The sequence below is a fragment of the Zingiber officinale genome, chromosome 1A, assembly GCF_018446385.1.
Source record: "Zingiber officinale cultivar Zhangliang chromosome 1A, Zo_v1.1, whole genome shotgun sequence".
Taxonomy (NCBI): domain Eukaryota; kingdom Viridiplantae; phylum Streptophyta; class Magnoliopsida; order Zingiberales; family Zingiberaceae; genus Zingiber; species Zingiber officinale.
The window spans coordinates 193491067-193510232 of NC_055987.1; the positions used below are offsets into that span (position 1 = coordinate 193491067).

The 19166-nt window shown below is 35.7% G+C and overlaps 2 protein-coding genes across 3 annotated transcripts; both read left to right on the plus strand.

Annotated features, from left to right (window-relative positions):
- The first annotated feature begins 770 nt into the window (after positions 1-770).
- On the plus strand, positions 771-5911 carry LOC122038983 (beta-galactosidase 3-like). 2 transcript variants are annotated; one of them, XM_042598977.1, is made up of 19 exons: positions 771-949; positions 1030-1125; positions 1220-1332; positions 1436-1502; positions 1575-1667; positions 1833-1976; positions 2212-2300; positions 2375-2480; positions 2571-2658; positions 2750-2868; positions 3127-3291; positions 3628-3827; positions 3978-4087; positions 4246-4355; positions 4508-4615; positions 4695-4805; positions 4948-5159; positions 5224-5557; positions 5636-5911. In XM_042598977.1, exons 1-19 carry the CDS (start codon positions 785-787, stop codon positions 5744-5746), a joined length of 2541 nt encoding a protein of 846 aa, XP_042454911.1. In that variant the 5' UTR covers positions 771-784; the 3' UTR covers positions 5747-5911. The 2 variants fall into 2 exon arrangements, with proteins under 2 accessions (XP_042454911.1, XP_042454910.1); XM_042598976.1 differs by having other exon boundaries at positions 1436-1667.
- A 250-nt stretch (positions 5912-6161) lies between these two features.
- On the plus strand, positions 6162-13005 carry LOC122038984 (beta-galactosidase 3-like). The gene is made up of 19 exons (XM_042598978.1): positions 6162-6523; positions 6615-6710; positions 6803-6915; positions 7013-7079; positions 7154-7246; positions 7420-7563; positions 8025-8113; positions 8554-8659; positions 8753-8840; positions 8940-9058; positions 9583-9747; positions 10161-10360; positions 10589-10698; positions 11011-11120; positions 11276-11383; positions 11610-11717; positions 11973-12184; positions 12355-12691; positions 12782-13005. Exons 1-19 carry the CDS (start codon positions 6362-6364, stop codon positions 12893-12895), a joined length of 2541 nt encoding a protein of 846 aa, XP_042454912.1. The 5' UTR covers positions 6162-6361; the 3' UTR covers positions 12896-13005.
- The last annotated feature ends 6161 nt before the right edge of the window (positions 13006-19166 follow it).

Sequence of the window (19166 nt, forward strand, 5' to 3'; positions counted from 1 at the left end):
GATCTACATCTAATCCTATATTCAACGATTATTATGTATCAGATATTCGATGAATTATCAGTTATTTGGATATTCGACCGTATATCCAATGAAATATAAAATAATAAAAAAATAAAATATTTTAAAATGATAATAGATATTATCCATTATCAGTAACTGCTACAACGTGTAGTAGTTTATCGGCAGCAACTATACAACGTGTAACAACTTATCGACCGTAGTTGCTACAAATAGGGGTGATCACGGATCAGGTTGGTTTAGTTATTGGAATAAAAAATTATCCGGCCCTACTAGACTAGATAATGTAATATCATGACCTTACATCCGGTTCTATATCCGGTGAGTTTTTATTTTTTTGATTCGATTCGGATCGATATAAGTGGATTGATCGATTTGACGGGTTGATTGCTCACCCCTACATAGTGAATTGCTGGTTGAAAATTTCGGCATTATTACGATAATTATAAAAATTAAATCAAATGAGTCAACAGATTCTGTTCCATGATCCGGTGCCGATTCGAGTTCAATGCGACAGGTGAGTTTGTCTTCGACCGGGCGGAGCACGTCAGGATCGCCTGTTCCACTCAATTCACGCACCGAAGAGAAACCCGCTAAATTGATCGAAATGTCTTGGGCCCCTCTACTTTTTCGACCTTTTTGATCAACGGATGGTTTAGTCAGCCTGTATCGTAAATCGGAAGATACAGGTGCTCGTTCTCAATGGATGATTATGGATATATCGCGCTCTTCGTTTCTCTTCTCCTGCCCGCTTCAGTCGCTGGCAATGGCGACGAGTCCTCGCCTTTTCCTCTTCCTATTCCTCTTCCTCTTTGCCACTGTTGTCACAGCGGCGCAAAATGTCACCTACGACGCCCGCTCCCTCATCATCGACGGCGAGCGCAGGCTCATCATCTCCGGCTCCATTCACTACCCTCGCAGCGTCCCTTCCGTACTTTTCCTCCTCTTTCGCTTCGGGGTCCCATTTGAGCTCCAGCGTCACATTTCCTTGGTCCTTCTGTGTTTTCTCAGATGTGGCCCGGTCTCGTAGCGGAGGCAAAAGAGGGCGGCTTGAATGCCATCGATACCTACGTCTTCTGGAACGGTCACGAGCCCTCCCCTGGCAATGTTGGCTCTCTAGAATCTTAAAACCCTCACCTTCTTCGATGCCCTCGTACTTACGGCTTAATTAACGCGCTCCCTTTCTGTCTTCTTCTTTCAGTATTATTTCGAGGATCGCTTTGATTTGGTAAAGTTTGCGAAGATCGTCCGAGACGCTGGCTTGTATATGATCCTCCGTATCGGGCCTTTTGTAGCAGCAGAGTGGACTTACGGGTTCGCCTTCTCCATTTCTGCTCAAAGTTTGCACCTTTACTTGTTGGTCTTCTAAACGATTCAATCTTGATGGGGGATTTGTTCTTTTTGAAATACTATACAGGGGAATTCCTGTTTGGTTGCACTATGTTCCGGGGACTGTTTTCCGCACAAACAATGAGCCTTTCAAGGTGCGCAAGAATAAAAATCCAATCTTTCTTGTGTTCTTGGATGGAGATGGTTGTTTGATTCTTGTTTTGCAGTGGCATATGGAGAGGTTCGTCACTTATATAGTGAATCTGATGAAGCGAGAGCGACTGTTTGCATCACAAGGAGGCCACATCATTTTGGCCCAAGCAAGTTCTTTCTATTACCCATTTGTCTCTCCAATTATGACTTCTTTGATCAGCTTTTGAAAGTTGGGCTTAATATCGATACGTTTTATTCCTTCCAATAGAAAAAAAAAAAGTGAACTGCTGTTCATTGGGTGTTTATTCTTTTCCCTGTTTTTTTGACAGTAGATTGAAAATGAATATGGCTATTCTGAAAGCTACTTTGGAGACGAGGGGAAGCTATATGCGATGTGGGCTGCCCATATGGCACTCAATCAAGGAACTGGTGTGCCTTGGGTCATGGGTCAGCAAGATGATGCCCCTGATCCGGTGGTAAGACTCAATTTGATATTCATTGACTGCATATAATCAAATAATCATCTACTGCATATAATTCCATATTTGATAGCGACTGGTTGTACCAGATAACTATTGTAATCGATCATAAGTACTGAAATCGAACCGAATGCTTTTACCTACCCTCAAAAGAGAGCAAAACCAACGAGTTTGTGTTCTTGTTTTAACTATCTTAATATCGTATCTTATTTGTCTTCATACAAACTTGCAGATCAATACTTGTAACTCATTTTATTGTGATCAATTCACACCAAATTCTCCTAGCAAGCCAAAATTGTGGACCGAAAATTGGCCAGGATGGTAACTTTTATAATGGAATTAGCATTGCCTACTATGCACTGACTTTTTGTGCTGTTAACTCCCAACTTTTCTAGGTTCCATTCATTTGGGGATCCAGATCCTCATAGACCACCTGAGGATATTGCATTTGCTGTTGCTCGCTTCTTCGAGAAGGGTGGTTGCCTGCAAAACTATTATGTGGTATGTTCAATATGTTAACAAATATTTTAGCAAGCTACTATAAAGATTGATGCTACCAAAGACTGATGAAAATTTTCTTCCTTGAATTAGTATCATGGAGGAACACATTATGGTCGCACTACGGGCGGACCATTCATCACTACAAGCTATGATTATAATGCTCCAATAGACGAGTATGGTATGCTATTTCAAATGTTTTATGATTAGCTGAGAATGAAAATTTGAAATTTTCATTTTTTTATATCTACTGATGATAAATTGAAACTCAGGGTTACCAAGGCTTCCAAAATGGGGTCATCTAAGGGAGCTCCACAAATCTGTAAAATTATGTGAACATACTTTACTTTATGGCAAGTCAACATTTATTTCAGTCGGGCCTCTTCAAGAGGTGACAATACTTGTCATGGTGTTATGTTTTCTTTGCATTATATTTCAATCCCAAACTTATTTGTGTCTATTACTTGGAGAGGGATTTCGGTTAGGTAGGTTCCTCACATGAAATTGTGCGTTAAGAAACTACAAAGTGAAGAAATTAATACTACTTATTGAAACTATTTGCATAAAAATTCTACTCTTTTTACATGATCCCATTGCTAAGTAGTCCAGATCTTGTAAGTATCTCCTTTTTTTGTGTTTGTTTATGCAGATTGATGTCTATGAAGACCAATCAGGCGGGTGCGTTGCCTTCCTTGCTAATGTGGATGTACAGGAAGACAAATTGATCACATTTAGGAATGTTACATATATTATTCCACCCTGGTCAGTTAGCATCCTTCCAGATTGCAAGAATGTTGTGTTTAACACTGCCATGGTATGTTTTCCATCTTGTTGTCCTTTATGTGTATACATAATTGTTAAAGATTCACAAACTGGAGTGTAGTTGAATTCCAATTTGGGAGTTTTGAAGGCTTGTCTAACTTTAGAGACAAATGCTTATGATATCATTGCTAAATATGTTGTTAAGAATGCTGTTAAATATTTAACAGAATCATGCTAAACTTTAAGATGCATCATATACAGGTTAAGAGGTTTGAAATGCATTGGCTTCAAGATTGGTTCTTACGTCCTTAAAAAATGCACTAACATATTAAAACCATTTTATTCTGTTTGCTATTATAACCTAGCTGTCACTTTTTTTTTTTTGTAGGTCAAATCCCAAACCTCTGTAGTGGAAATGGTTCTGGAAAACTTGAAAGTGTATAGCAATTCATCATTTGGTTCAGGGGCTTGGCAAGTTTACATGGAGAAAGTTGGGCTTTGGGACAAGCCTGACTTTGTGCTGTTTGGACTTGAAGATCATATTAACATAACAAAAGATACAACTGATTATCTTTGGTATACAACAAGGTCAAAATTTCTTTCGATCGTCATATTCTTCATTCTTCTTTTAGACGTTAAAGTTATAATTAGAAGAAAAATTTGTGATCATGGAGCTAACTTTGCACAAGGAAGTTCGCTTTGCATCGATGCTCATCTTTTCAAGTCACTGGTCTGCAGTTTTTATGTTGATAAAAGTGAAGATATCCTTGGACATGGGAGTAGTCCAATTCTCTCAGTCGCATCTCTGGGTCATGCTTTTATTGTTTTCATAAATGGTGAACTTCAAGGTGCTGTTCTTTCTCATCGCATCTAACCGCCCACCACATGAAATTTTGCTGTGATTGTGTAGATAAGATGGCGCTCTTATAGTAAATACGGATATTTCTATTCAAATTAGCTTCTTTTTTTTTTTTAAAAAAAAAAAGCTATTTCTTCTGTTTTGCAGGTAGCTCTTATGGTAAATACGGATATTTACCATTGAACTTTGAGGCTCCTGTCACCATAAAGCCAGGGAAAAATGAAATTGCTATTCTCAGTATGACTATTGGAATGTATGTAAGTAGTTCACTCCGCTCTCTCTTTTCATTAAACTTAACATCATGCAGGGAGTAAGGCATACTGTTTCTAACTTAAATAACATTAATTATTTTTTGAAATACGAGAAGAAGGCATTTGTTATCATTTTAAATATTGTTCTCTACTTGAAGAACGCTGGACCTCTTTACGAATGGGAAGGTGCAGGATTAACCAGTGTCAATATTTCTGGAACCGGCAATGGAAGCTTAAACTTGTCGCCATATTCATGGGAGTACAAGGTACCAGATCAAGTTATCAGCTCAATTTTATCAAATAATAATAAAGAAGCAATCGACATGTGTTTGTGTATTCTGGCAGATCGGGTTGGAAGGAGAACACTATAGTATCTTTAACACGAACAACAACACTGATATCAAGTGGATACCGAAATCAGAACCACCGAAAAATCAATCTCTGATTTGGTACAAGGTATTCTAAACCATTTTTCTTGATGTTGTCTATGATTCTTCCATTCATGCATCTCCATTTTCCATATTGTTTCATATCCAAACATGTATTCGGAGAGATTTTGATCATTCTATATCTCCACACTACACATGATATACTTCAGGTGGCCGTGGATCCGCCTGAAGGGAAGGAACCCGTCGCGCTCGATATGGCATCCATGGGAAAAGGCCACGTTTGGGTGAATGGAAAATCTATCGGACGATACTGGCTCGTTGCAAGTTCTATATCTGACAATTGCACTCCTCATTGCAATTACACAGGCACATTTGAACCTGACAGATGCCTGACAGGATGTGGACAGCCCACTCAAAGATGGTATCATCAAATCAAATGGATTTAGCTTTTCAATTCCTCGTGCTTTCATTGCGCGTGCATGCAGGTACCATATCCCGAGATCGTTCTTTAAGCCATCAGGTAACACGTTGGTCATTTTTGAAGAGAAAGGTGGGGATCCTACGAGGATCACTTTTGCGAGAAGGCAAGAGACCAAGATCTGTGGCTTTGTGTCGGAGGACCATCCCCAAGTAGACTTGGAAAACTGGGAAGTTCACAGCAAACGGAATGCAGCAGGAGCTGCGATGCATTTGAAGTGTCCTGAGGGAAGCTCTGTATCCTCCATAACGTTTGCGAGTTTCGGTAACCCTACTGGAACATGCAGCTCGTACCGCCGAGGGAGCTGCCATTACCCCAGCTCTGTTTCTGTCACTGAAAAGGTAAATTTTTAGAGCGTGAAAAGCTGACTTGTTCTGCTTCTCCTAGTGACGACTCTTTGCTCTAATCTTCGCATGCAGGCGTGCCTTCACAAAAATAAGTGTTCTATCGCATTCAAGGGCGAGAGCTTCACTGAAGACTTGTGCCCTGGCACAGCCAAAGCCATGGCTGTTGAAGCTGCATGCAGCTGAGTAGATAAGTTGTTGGTTCAGACTTCTGAGGTGACCAAGAGAAGCAAAAATAAAAATAAAAAACTTTGGACGTGTAAAGTGAATTGTCCTTTTAAAAATGAATCCCACCGAATTTGTTCATTGGATAATAATTTATAATGATAACTTTATCATCTCCATTATTAACACTGCTCGTACGCCACGATAACTACTGCACTTTGGACCACCTTATTTATTTCAAATTCATTTAGATTTGTAAAAGTTTTCCCTGATTTTTAAATGATTTAGTGACTGCAGACAGTAAGCAATTTAGGATTTTATTAGAGACCAGGACGCCGACACCAGTTCAATGCGACAGGAATTCCTGTCCTGGATTCGGCAGGATCACCTGTCCCATTTGGTTCACGCACGATGAAAAGATATTTGAATCAGAAGGGCTGATTTCCTGTTTCGTGAACTGGAATCAGCAATCCAGCAGCAATTATCAAGTAATAATTCTTGTGGGCATCCGGCATTCGCGATTTCGAGTCGACTGTAGTGGAGTGGCGAGGAATAGCTGTTCGCAGCTGTTGCTCACGGCACAATCTCTCAATATCTGGCCCTTTTCCTTGTCTTCTCCTGCTTCCGTAGCTAGCCATGGCTAGAGGTTCTCGCCTTTTCTTTCTTCTCTTCTTCCTCTTCGCACCTGTTGCTATAGCGGTGCACAATGTCACTTACGACGCCCGATCCCTCATCATCGATGGCGAGCGCAAGCTCATCATCTCCGGCTCCATTCACTACCCTCGCAGCGTCCCTTCTGTACTACTACTCTTTCTCTGCTCATGTTTCTATTTTGTGTCTCACTTGAGCTCAAAGGTTACATTTCGTTACTGGTTATGCGTCGTCTCAGATGTGGCCCGGCCTCGTCGCGGCGGCGAAGGAGGGCGGCTTGAACACCATCGAGACCTACGTCTTCTGGAACGGCCACGAGCCCTCCCCTGGCAATGTAGGCTCACTGGAATCCTAAAGCCCTCGCCTTTTCGATCCATTCATACTTCGGCTTGATTAACGCATTCCCTTCCTGTCTTCTTCTTCCAGTATTATTTCCAGGAGCGTTTTGATTTGGTAAAATTTGCGAAGATCGTCCGAGACGCCGGCTTGTACATGATCCTCCGTATCGGGCCGTTTGTTGGAGCAGAGTGGACTTACGGGTTCGCCTTCGCCATTTCTGCTCAAAGTTTGCACCTTTACCGTGTTGTCTTCTAAAACATTGAACCTTGATGGGGCTTTTGTTCTTTGGGAATACAGGGGAATCCCGGTTTGGTTGCACTATGTTCCGGGGACTGTTTTCCGCACAAACAATGAGCCATTCAAGGTGTGCCCAAGAATAAAAATCCAATCTTTCTTGTGTTCTGGAATGGAGATGGTTGTTTGATTCTTGCTTTGCAGAGACACATGGAGAACTTCATCACTTATATAGTGAATCTGATGAAGCGAGAACAATTGTTTGCATCACAAGGAGGCCACATCATTTTGGCCCAGGCAAGTTCTCGTTATCATCCATTTGCTTCTCCAATTATGTTTTCTTTGTTCGGCTTCTAGGGCTAACATTGATAAGTTTTATAGCTACCACTTGCAGAAAGACAGATCTAGCAGTTAGAATTGGACTCCTACTTCTTGGATGTTTATTCTTTTTCTTAATCTTTTGATGGCAGGTTGAAAATGAATATGGCTTTTATGAAGGCTACTATGGAGATGCAGGGAAGCAATATGCGATGTGGTCTGCCCATATGGCACTCAATCAAAGAACCGGTGTACCTTGGGTTATGTGTCAGCAAGATGATGCCCCTGATCCTGTTGTAAGACTCAATTCTAGTTTATATCTTGAATACTTCGAGGAATCAAATTAATCATTGGATAGCATCATTATCGATTGCATACAATTTCTTATCGATAACAACTGGATGTTCCCAGAAAACTATTGTAGTTGTTAGCAATAGTCAGTGGCATTTTTGAACTCTATGTTAGTAAGAATGCCATCTAATCATGGCTTCTAACAGTGACTTTCCAAGAATGGTTGTATAGTTCATATGAAGCAAAATCATATGAGTTTCTGTTCTTGTTTTAACTTTCTTAATATTGGCGTTTATTATTTTAAACATTTTTGTTAAAAAAATGAAAATGTGGTTCCTAATGTGCACATTCACTCTGAGTTTTGATTGTGCTTGTCTACTTTGTATGGTCAGTTTCTTACATTTCCAAGTTTAAGCTCACCGTCAAGTAAAATCTAATTTTTGGTTGTCTTTCTGCAAATTTGCAGATCAATTCTTGCAACTCATTTTATTGTGATCAATTCACGCCAAATTCTCCAAGCAAACCGAAGTTTTGGACAGAAAATTGGCCAGGATGGTAACTTCTACAATTGAATTAGCAGTTCCAAGTTTAAACACCCAACATGAAGATCTGCTCATAGAACTGACTTGGCATTGAAATAATCACTTTAACTTTAGTTTGATACAGTCATCTTGTTCAATGAGAAGTTTGTTAAGACTAAACTGGTCTGTTATTTTCATCTTCTTTTGACTATGAAGAGACATGGATTGGTCCAGGTTTTGAGGTTATACTGCTTGGCAGATAAAATCTATGATTGAATTGGTGACTATGTAGTAATTACTCAAAACTACTAACTTTAACTTGCTTCTCACATGTCAAAATGTTTCATTTATATATAACACTAATTACTTCAATATCAATGTCCATGCAAGCCCAAGGCACCATATATTATATTGCTTTCAAGATGAACTTTTGTGCTGTTGATTCTCATTTCTCCTGTCACAATTATTTTCTAGGTTCCACACATTTGGGGAGCCAGATCCTCACAGACCACCTGAGGACATTGCATTTGCTGTTGCTCGCTTTTTTCAGAAGGGTGGTAGTCTGCAAAACTATTACATGGCATGCTCAACATATATTAATATGTATTTTTAGCAACTACTATAAAAATTGATGATATAAAAATTGATAAAAAAAATTTCTTCTTTGACTTAGTATCACGGAGGGACGCATTATGGTCGCACTACAGGTGGACCATTCATCACTACAAGCTACGATTATAATGCTCCAATAGATGAGTACGGTATGCTGCTGATGCTGTTTTGTAGTTAGCTGAGAATGAAAACTTGAATGTTTCTTCTTTTCTTTTTCTACTGTCTAATGACTATAAACTTAAATTCAGGATTACCAAGACTTCCAAAATGGGGACATCTAAGGGAGCTACATGGATCTATAAAGTTATGCGAACATACTTTACTGTATGGGGAGTCAGAGTTTTTTTCAGTTGGCCCTCTCCAAGAGGTAACAGTAATTTTCAGTTTTTCACAATGTCATGTTTTCTTTGTGTTAGATTTCAATCCAAAAATAATTCTACTGCTTAGGTAGAGATTGAAATGTATGCAGTAATAATTACAAAGTGCAGAAATGTGCAATAGTACATTCCTGAACATCATTTCTGATCATTGTAATTTTTTTTAAAAAAAAAAAAACCTAATAGCCTAGAAATTGTGACCTTTTGGTGAATGCCCGTGTGAAAAAATCTATTTTTTTTGTCTACTTATACTATTTTCGGCATATAATATTTCATCATTTAAATGCTAACAATCTAGTGATGTAAGAAATCTCCAACTATTAGTACGTTTTACATAAGTTCCATTTAGTGCTCTTAATCTGTGATGGTAATGTAATAGTTGTATATTGTTTATCTCTTCCTACTTGAACTTCCCTGATGGATACTATTTACAAGGTTTGACTCTTTTTTACATGACCCTATTGCTAAAAGTCCATAACTTGTTAGTGCCTTTATTCTTTTTTTTCTTAAACAGGTAAATGTCTATAAAGACAAATTCGGCGGGTGTGTTGCCTTCCTTGCTAACATTGATGAGCAGGAATATAAATTTATAACATTTAGGAATGTTAGGTATAGTGTTCCTCCCTGGTCAGTTAGCATCCTTCCAGATTGCAAGAATGTTGTGTTTAACACTGCAAAGGTACATTTTCCATTTCTTTTTTTTTTTGAAAATGATACTTTCCATTCACTATATAATTATTCTCTATAAGTAAGGCAAAAGTGTATCATATATCCTGTAATTGTTCATGAACCAGAAACTGTAATTCCCATTGTCAATGAAAAAAATGGAAAGTCTACGGATCCTGCTAAGAATGATAACAATTGTTAGGCCGCTTAACTTGTGAGACTCGGCCATCAACTTACAATGCTTAAATCATAATAACACCAACAACTCACCATGTGAAACTAAATTAGGACTTACAATTCAGGTGAGAGCTTTGAGACATACATTCGCTTCAAGATTGGTTCTTACTCATACATCCATGAAAACTATAGCACATTAGAACCATGTTATTCTGTTTGCTATCTACTGAAATGGCATTATGTTTCTAGGTGCGATCCCAAGCCTCTGTAGTCGAAATGGTTCCAGAAAACTTGCAGGCGTCAAGTACTTCATCACTTGGTTTAGGGGCTTGGCAAATCTACACTGAGAAAGTTGGGTTATGGGACAAACCTGACTTTGAACAGTTTGGACTTAAAGATCATCTTAATGTGACAAAAGATACAACTGACTATCTTTGGTATACAACAAGGTCAGCATTACTTTCAATTTCTTATTCTACTGTCCTATTTTGGATAAGTGCAATTAAGTTTGCACAAGGTAGTCCACTTTGCATGATCAAAGAATATTCTAGTTCCAATGTAGTCTTTGGCATCTATATAAATAGCCAGTAAATTACAGAAGCACTTCCTATGTGCCATGATTGTTGGTGCATAACTGCAGTTTCAAATGCTAACCTTTACAAATAATTGGCGTGCAGTTTTTATGTTGGTGAAAGTGAAGAAATTATTGGCAATGGGAGTAGTCCTATTCTCTCAGTTGAATCCAAGGGACATGCTTTTCTTCTTTTTATAAACGGTGAACTTCAAGGTGCTGTTCTTTCTCATCATATTAACTTGATTAAGTATAAAATATTTGTGAATGCATGATCCTTTTTCTTCTATGTGAAACTTAACCTGACAATAGGGTCACCTTGACCATATTGTCTTTTTGTTATTATGACTTATTAAGTACAGTGATTACGTAGGCGATACAAATTTCAGATTTTTTTACTTGTCATACACTTTATACCTCATCCCTTTATACCATGTGTATTCTAGTTATTGTTGGTAGTTATGAATCACTTTAGATTGCTTCATTCAAATGAACTCGTAAATAAGGTCTATTTCTTCTATTTTGCAGGTAGTTCTTATGGTAACTCTGGAAATTTACATTTGAGGTTTCAGGCTCCTGTAGTCTTAAAGACAGGGCAAAATGAAATTGCTATCCTTAGTATGACAATTGGAATGTATGTAAGTAGTTATTTCGGCTTCTCGGAGCTCTAATTGGAGTCTTGAATCGTGTATCTTATTTTCCAAAATACGGGAACAAGGCATGAGTTTTTCTGAGAAAATATACATTGATTTTATCTTTCTAATCCAACCAAATATTGTTCCTCTGTTTGAAGAACGCAGGCCCGCTATATGAATGGCAAGGTGCAGGATTAACCAGTGTCAAAATATCTGGAAACAGAATTGGAAGTTTAGATTTGTCGACAAATTTGTGGAAGTACAAGGTAACATATCATCCCTTGCATTCTATCATCGATTATCTAACTGATGTTGTCTGGCTCAAACTTTATTAAAAAAGTCAATGAAAAATTGTTACCGACTTTGATGGTCTTTTCTTGCTTCTACTGTGGCTCATGCGATCTAAATCTAACATTCACTTGCATTTATATGCATGAATAGTTTAGAAGTATTCATACAAGATTTGCATTACTAATTTATGTACTTTTGCAGATTGGGTTGCAAGGAGAGCGCTACAATATCTTCAACACAGACATCACTGATATCAAGTGGATACCAGTATCAGAACCACCGAAAAATCAAGCCCTCATTTGGTACAAGGTATACTTTTTCAACATATTTTTCCCACAGAATAGGATCATAGCAGCATCCATATATGCTCATGCGCATTGATCTTCTATGATATATTAATATGAACTGTGCTCAAATGCCATTTATTCTTAAATCATTGTTCTTCATTCTATCTTTTAACTCTTCATTTAGTTCAACATATAAACTGCATATGCTAGCTCAATTTCCATTTCTTTATGTTGAAACACATTTTCAGAGTGATTTTGGCACTATCTCACACTTCAGGTGGCAGTGGATCCTCCCGAAGGGAATGAACCTGTTGCACTCGATATGCTATCGATGGGGAAAGGCCATGTTTGGGTGAATGGAAAGTCTATCGGAAGATACTGGCTCGTAACAAGTTCTATATATGCTAAATGCACTCCACATTGTAATTACACAGGCAAATTTAAACCAGACAAATGTTTGACAAGATGTGGAGAACCCACACAAAGATGGTAAGTAATCTCTCTTTAAATTTCATTCGATATGTTCTCTTAAATTAGCTCATTCGTTGGTCCTACCTCGTAAAGGAATCTAATTTGCTGATGTTGCGAGTGTAGATCTACTCTCCGGGAGTACTTTCCTTTAAGCATTCACTTCCTCATGCTTTTATCTCCGAACACAGGTATCATATTCCAAGATCCTTTTTTAAGTCATCAGGGAACACCCTCATCATTTTCGAAGAGAGAGGTGGCGATCCGACGAAGATCACTTTCGCGAAGAGGCATGAAACCATGATCTGTAGTTTCATATCTGAGGATCATCCTGAACTAGATTTGAAGAACTGGGATGTGAACGGCAACGATAATGCAGTGGGTGGTGCTTTGATGAACTTGAAGTGTCCTGAGGGAACCTCCATCTCCTCCATAATCTTTGCAAGTTTCGGTAACCCAAGTGGAACATGTAGCTCCTACCGCCAAGGCAGCTGCCACTACTCGAACTCCATTTCTGTCATTGAAAAGGTGAATTTCAGACTCTGAAGCTCATTGATGAATAAGGACCTCTCGCATGTTCTGCTTGGTTAGGTAACTCTTGTGCTCGAATGTTTGCAGGCGTGTCTTCACAGAAATGAGTGTTCTATCTCATTTGTTAATGAGAGCTTCACTGAGGAGGACTTGTGCCCTGGCATAACCAAAGCTCTGGCTGTTGAAGCTGCATGTAGCTAGGTAGATAATGTGTTAAGTAAACATTCTGGATGATGAAGAGGAGCTCTGCTTCTTCCTTCCTGTGGACTGGAATAAGATTCTTAAGGAAGATGTAGTTTGTTTTTGATGCAGGAGGATTGAATCTGTTTTATTATTTTTTAATAATTTTTTAGTTTTTTTATTTAGGGTTTTTTTTTTGGTAATTTTTATCTTTTACAAATTAAGATTTTTTTTTTTTTAAAAAAAAAAATTAAGATTTTTTTTTTTTTAAAAAAAAAAAAATTTAGGTCTATATAAGGGTTGTTTAATTGATATTAGGGATTATTTTTTATTATTAATTAAAACTTCTATTTTCAGTAAAATTTAGAGACGATGTTTTCTCTTCGTTTGTAGATTTCTTGTCTTGTTTTCTCCGCCAATTGACTTTCCCTTCAATGGAAGTTCTCAGGGGATCTCCAATAGTTAGAATTCTAAATGAGTTTTTTTTCAAGATCTCAATATGCCACATCAACAATATGAAAACTCATTGAAATATTTTCAATGATTAAAGCTCTAAATGAGCTTTCTTATGATCCATGTCATAGCATGAGTTGCATATGGTTTCATGTATATTGCATCAAGTTTGACACAAAAGTGCATGTTTGTATTTTCACTACTGCTCTTAAATTATAAACCTCAAACCTCACCTCTATAATGGTTCAAGATTTTTTATTCAGCTTTTTTGATTTTACAAACTTCTCATAAACTTTGCATTAGAGATGCCCTTAGTAGTTGTATAACAACATGTAGATTACGATTGAGAAAGTTGAGTATCTTGGTTGTAGCATTCAAGATGTGATAATGATTAAGGATTTATAAAAGCAAGTCACATATTTAACCCAGTGTCTAGTCATGTGAAATTTCAAAGATCGTGAGATATCAAATTATAAATTTGAGTCTATCTTCGAGAACTCATATCACCATCGGATTACATATTGGGAATGTCATAGTTGAGAGGAGCATTATAAAGACCTTGATTTTTGGATTGATTTGGTCAAATTTTATAGTACATTACAAGCAGATGGATTCAAATTTTATAGTACGTTACAAGCAGATGGATTCGTTAATTGAATCAACAAAATGGAGCGGATTTTTGAATATAAGGAAGTTTCAAATCAAATGAAAGTGAAATTAATTGTCATTCTACTCAAGGGTCGAGTATCAAACAACTACCCTAGCTAGGTTGGTGAGGATCATTCCTTGGAACGAATTCCCTACCTATGCATGATTTTAGTGCGCTCCCCGGACTTAGGTCTCTGGTTCATCCCGCCGTCCCAATTCATGAGGGTTCTTTGGCAAGTTCCCCGGGCTCAAGCCCCTGGTTCATAACTTAACTTATGATAAGATTTGGCAAGGTCCCCAAGCTTAGGTCCCCTGTTCATAACTTAACTCATAATAAGATTTGGCAAGCTCCCCAAGCTTAGGTCCCCGGTTCATAACTTAACCCATAATAAGATTTGGTACGTTTATTGGGCTTAGGTCCTCGGTTACAACCATCCACTTCATTCCATAAACATAAATACATAAGTACAATCATAATCACGATCACTATATAGGCATGAATATAAATATGTACATCAACCTAAACATAACTCTTACATAGGCATGCGCTCAAACACACATATATAAGCATGACTACTATATAAGCATGAAATGCAATTGTTAACAGGTGCATCATCGTAAGTGGGTTCATTTCATGAGCATTCAAGGTTATCAAAATGAGAAGCAAAGAATAACAACATGAACTTACCTAACCTAGAGATCTGAAATCTAGATGTATCCATTAAAGTCCACTAAATTACCATGATGTGAGGAGCAAGAGTAACTCAAACATTCATACTAAATTATGAAGGTTACAAGTTATAGGAACTAGCATGGTATTGACTTCCAAATAACAAAAGAGCATAGGAATCTATAAAATCCGAACTTTACAAATCTAAAAAAAATTAACATGATATCATTTCCTCAATGCATACATACAACAAAAATCAAAACTCATTTAGGATACCTAAACATGCTTGAACATGAAGAACTAAATTAAAACATGATATGAGAAAGACATGAAGAAATCGTAGAGTAACATTATGATGAATGTGGCCCCTAGAAAACTACTCTTATCATGTCCTAAACTTGCAAAGCCAATAACATAATTTGAACATGCATAGTTCTCTAGTTTCTAAGAGTAAACCAATAGTAAAATATGAAGTGACTTGTAGTGTATCATCATGACAACCAAACCTCTAAAATAGAATTTAAACCAAGCCTATAAGAATCTAAAACTTGGAAATTTTGCTCTATAAATTGAGCATGCAAATTTCTCTAACATGTAAGGGTAAACAATTAGTAAAACATGAAGCAATGTGTAGTGCAATATCATGAAAACTAAACCAAATCTACAATCCGAATTGCTTCTAAGGCATATAAGATTATCTTGATTGGAAAACAAGTAGGAAACATAAATATTATATTATCATAAAATCCATAACATAGATAATCATTAATTATCATAAAATCCATGATATATATAATCATTAATTATCATAAAATTCATAACATGCATAATTATCCATATTCATATACTCACTGTGTTGGAGTTTGATATTTACATCATATTTCTACATGCATGCAATGGTTTCATACAAATTTCATAACATACATGGTTATTAATCAAGATTGTCCATATTCTTATAATCGATGTTTTAGAGGCTATAATTATACCTCACACCTTCAAGATTGTCCTATTTCTGCAAACCTTTTTTTTTTCCTGTTCGTGTGAACATTTTCTAGCAAGAGGAAATTATGGCATCTGTTTTTAAATCCATAACATGCATGATTATAAGCATCGTTGTCCGTATAATTGATGTGTCAAACATAATTGGTCCCATAGCATTTTAAACCCTATAAACCGTATCCTATATTAATCGTGAAGTTATCTAGACATTTTTTTTAATTCACACATCCTAAACCAAGAACCGAATCTAGCATACACTATCAAACAATCCTAAACATGGTTATTGTCATAGCATCTTAAACCGAAACTTAGTACGTTTCATCTAATATTATCATGATAAAGGAGGAGAAATGTTATTGTAACTAACCAACCTTAGCATAACACTTCCACCAAGGAAATCTAACCTCCATAATTTATAGGAATCAATAAATTCATAAGATGAGAAGAACACACACAACCTTCCTAAAGCGAGAGCATGATAGACAACCATTACAATTTAGTGAGGAAACTATACTCCTCAAGAAATCTGAAATACTCTATCTACGTAAACCTTTAAAAGTTTAAGAAGAGAACTTAAACTAGAGTATCATACCTCAACCCATGGTACCCGAAGTCACAAACCATAGAAACTAATTAAAGTATTATGAGTTACGGAACATGCCTTAAGTATTTAACTCCTAACTCCTTGTTTTCCCTTGAAGCTCTAGCACTGGCGGAAAAATAAAAAGGGGCGGGGAACTTTCTTACGGCTGGCCACAACATCCAAGGTGAGGCTTTTGAGAGTAAGGCTTAAATGGAAGAGGGAGCTTAGGACCTTGTTTTTCTTTTTATTTATTAAATCATTAATTACATTAATTTCATACATATTTATATCTATCACATATACATGTTAATATATTTAATTCATATTATAATTTTTTAATACTAAGTCATTATTTTGATATTGAATCAAATTATATATTTCCATATATATATATATATATATCATGTATACATAATGATTAACATATTATAGTCTTCTAAATATACATGTTCTATTAAATTTATATTTATATAATATACTATTTATATTAGTCATTAATTTGATATTGAATCAAATCTCCTATATATATCCATATATATCATATATAATTTCACATTTGAAGATACAAACATATCTTCAACGCCACATATTAAAATCTCCAATATATCTTATAATTTTCCTATTTCCATTATTTATGTTATATACTTTATATTTCCTATATTATTTATATGGATCAAATTTCCTATATATATATCCATCACATGCACAAAATAATATATAATTCACATTTATAGTTTCCTAGTTATGATATACATGTTACATTATGTCTATATAAACTATATTAATCTTATAGTTTATTTCTACATTGATTAGATGAATAACCCATAAAAATTTATACACTAAATATTTATAAATTTTATTATACTAAGTCATAAAAATTATTTTCATATGTTATATAAATTTTTATCTAGATACTAAATCTTATAACTTTATATAAAAATCTATTCGCACGAGTCATCCAAATTTTTATATATTATTCGCATAGGTTGTTATTTACTAAATCATATAAATTTTATATAAAAATTTATATACATAGATTATATAATTTTTATACACATTTATGGAATTATATTATATATCAATTTTCTTTTCTTTTGTGATCATCGAAATATATTAGAAATATTCTAATAATATTTATCACTAATTAATTATATTAATTGAATATGGTGTACTACTATTTTAAAATATTAATCAAGTAACTAATATAATAATTTTAGTTGATATTCATAAAATGTGATTATTGGTTTTGGGCGGTACATAAGAGTTCGACAATACATCTTGTACTTATTTTTGTACTTCATTTATGAGCTTTTAATTGCTATAAGAGACTTCTCCTCCTCCAACACTATTGAAGAAGTTTGTTAGTACTTTTATTTATCTTGGATTAATAACTGCCTAATTTATAATCAAATAGTCTCTACCTCCTACTTTATATTTTTATTATTTGTTTCTAATTAATTAAGCGTGCCCTTGCTAAATAAGTAGCAAGAGAAATTGAATTTCAATTGGTAGATTATTGACTCTCCTCTAGTTAGTCCATCTTATCCAACTTGTATGAATTTCAAAAGTACAATCACAAATCTAGTGGTGTGGAATACTACCCACTGCCCAGAATACAGGTTATAGCTTGACAAGGTCTAGAGGCATTAGAATTCTTCCACCACATGAGGATAATTCATTGTGATATGAAGCCAGAGAACATCCTTATAAAAAAAAATAATAAAACTGAGTAATATTAAGCTTGGGGTGATCGGATTGGTTCCATAAAATTTTTCTACTGGTCATCAAGATAAATCAGAAAGTACTTGCAACGAGTACCTAAACATCTAACATCCCTTGGTTGCATACCCCATTTGAAGGAGGAGAATATCCTTATCAAGAACTATAACAGATATGAAATTAAGGTTATTGATCTTGGAAGCAGTTCCTTCGAATTAGACAACGTATATGTATATGTACAGTCTCATTCTTGTAAAGCCCCTCAAGTTATCCAAGTCTTCCTTTTGTTAGAAGATTGATATCCGGCGATGTGTTATTTCTAAATGACTCGATAATGGAAGATGAACATACTTATGTTAATGAAGTGTCCTCAGGCAATGGTGTGGTAGGGCGTCTGTTTAGTTTCTTAGATATTTAAGGATTAAGTTTAACGAATAATTTTTTCTTAATAATTAGTTGTCCTAAGAACGTTGAACTAAATGGTTGCATGCTGTAAGCGTTTCTCAATTTATTTTGATGACCGATGTGAAACTTTATTTAGTGGGATTAGCCTTTCCTAGGATTAATCTTTGTAAACTGAGTACCTAATGCTAACTAAAAGAAATATAACAGCTACCATGAAATTTTACAAAGTTAATGCAAAAGGATCTTCCTTCTGAACTAATACATGAAACTATTTTAAACTCGAGGACTAATTTTTTTTTTTCAATCCGAATCTTTTTTAATATTTTTAGTAAATTATTATTTTTAATTATTTTTTTATTTTTTTCTATTTAGGTTGTTTTATATAACTTTTATCTTTTATAAATTATGATTTTGGATCTATATGAAACTCTGTTTAATTGATGTTGAAGATTATATTTTGTTATTAAATAAAACTTCTAGTTTTTTTATATTTTGGATTGTTTCTCTAAGTTTGTCTATTTTTTAATCAAATCCTATTTCTTTAGTCCCGTAACATAATCACTATTACAAACGGCTTCCTTACCATGATTAGAATCCAAAGGAATTTGATCATGTAGAATGGCAGATCACTTGTGCTATGACAAATTTCAATTGCTCGCGATTTTTATTTTAATTTTTATTTTTTAAATAATAATAATGACGTTGCGTGAAGGTTGGCCGGGTTTGGGCCCTAACTTTAGGCTCACTTGGTCCAATTCTATAGATGCTTCAGCGTCGCGTCTCCTTCAAATTCGGGGTTCAGAGTTGTACATCCT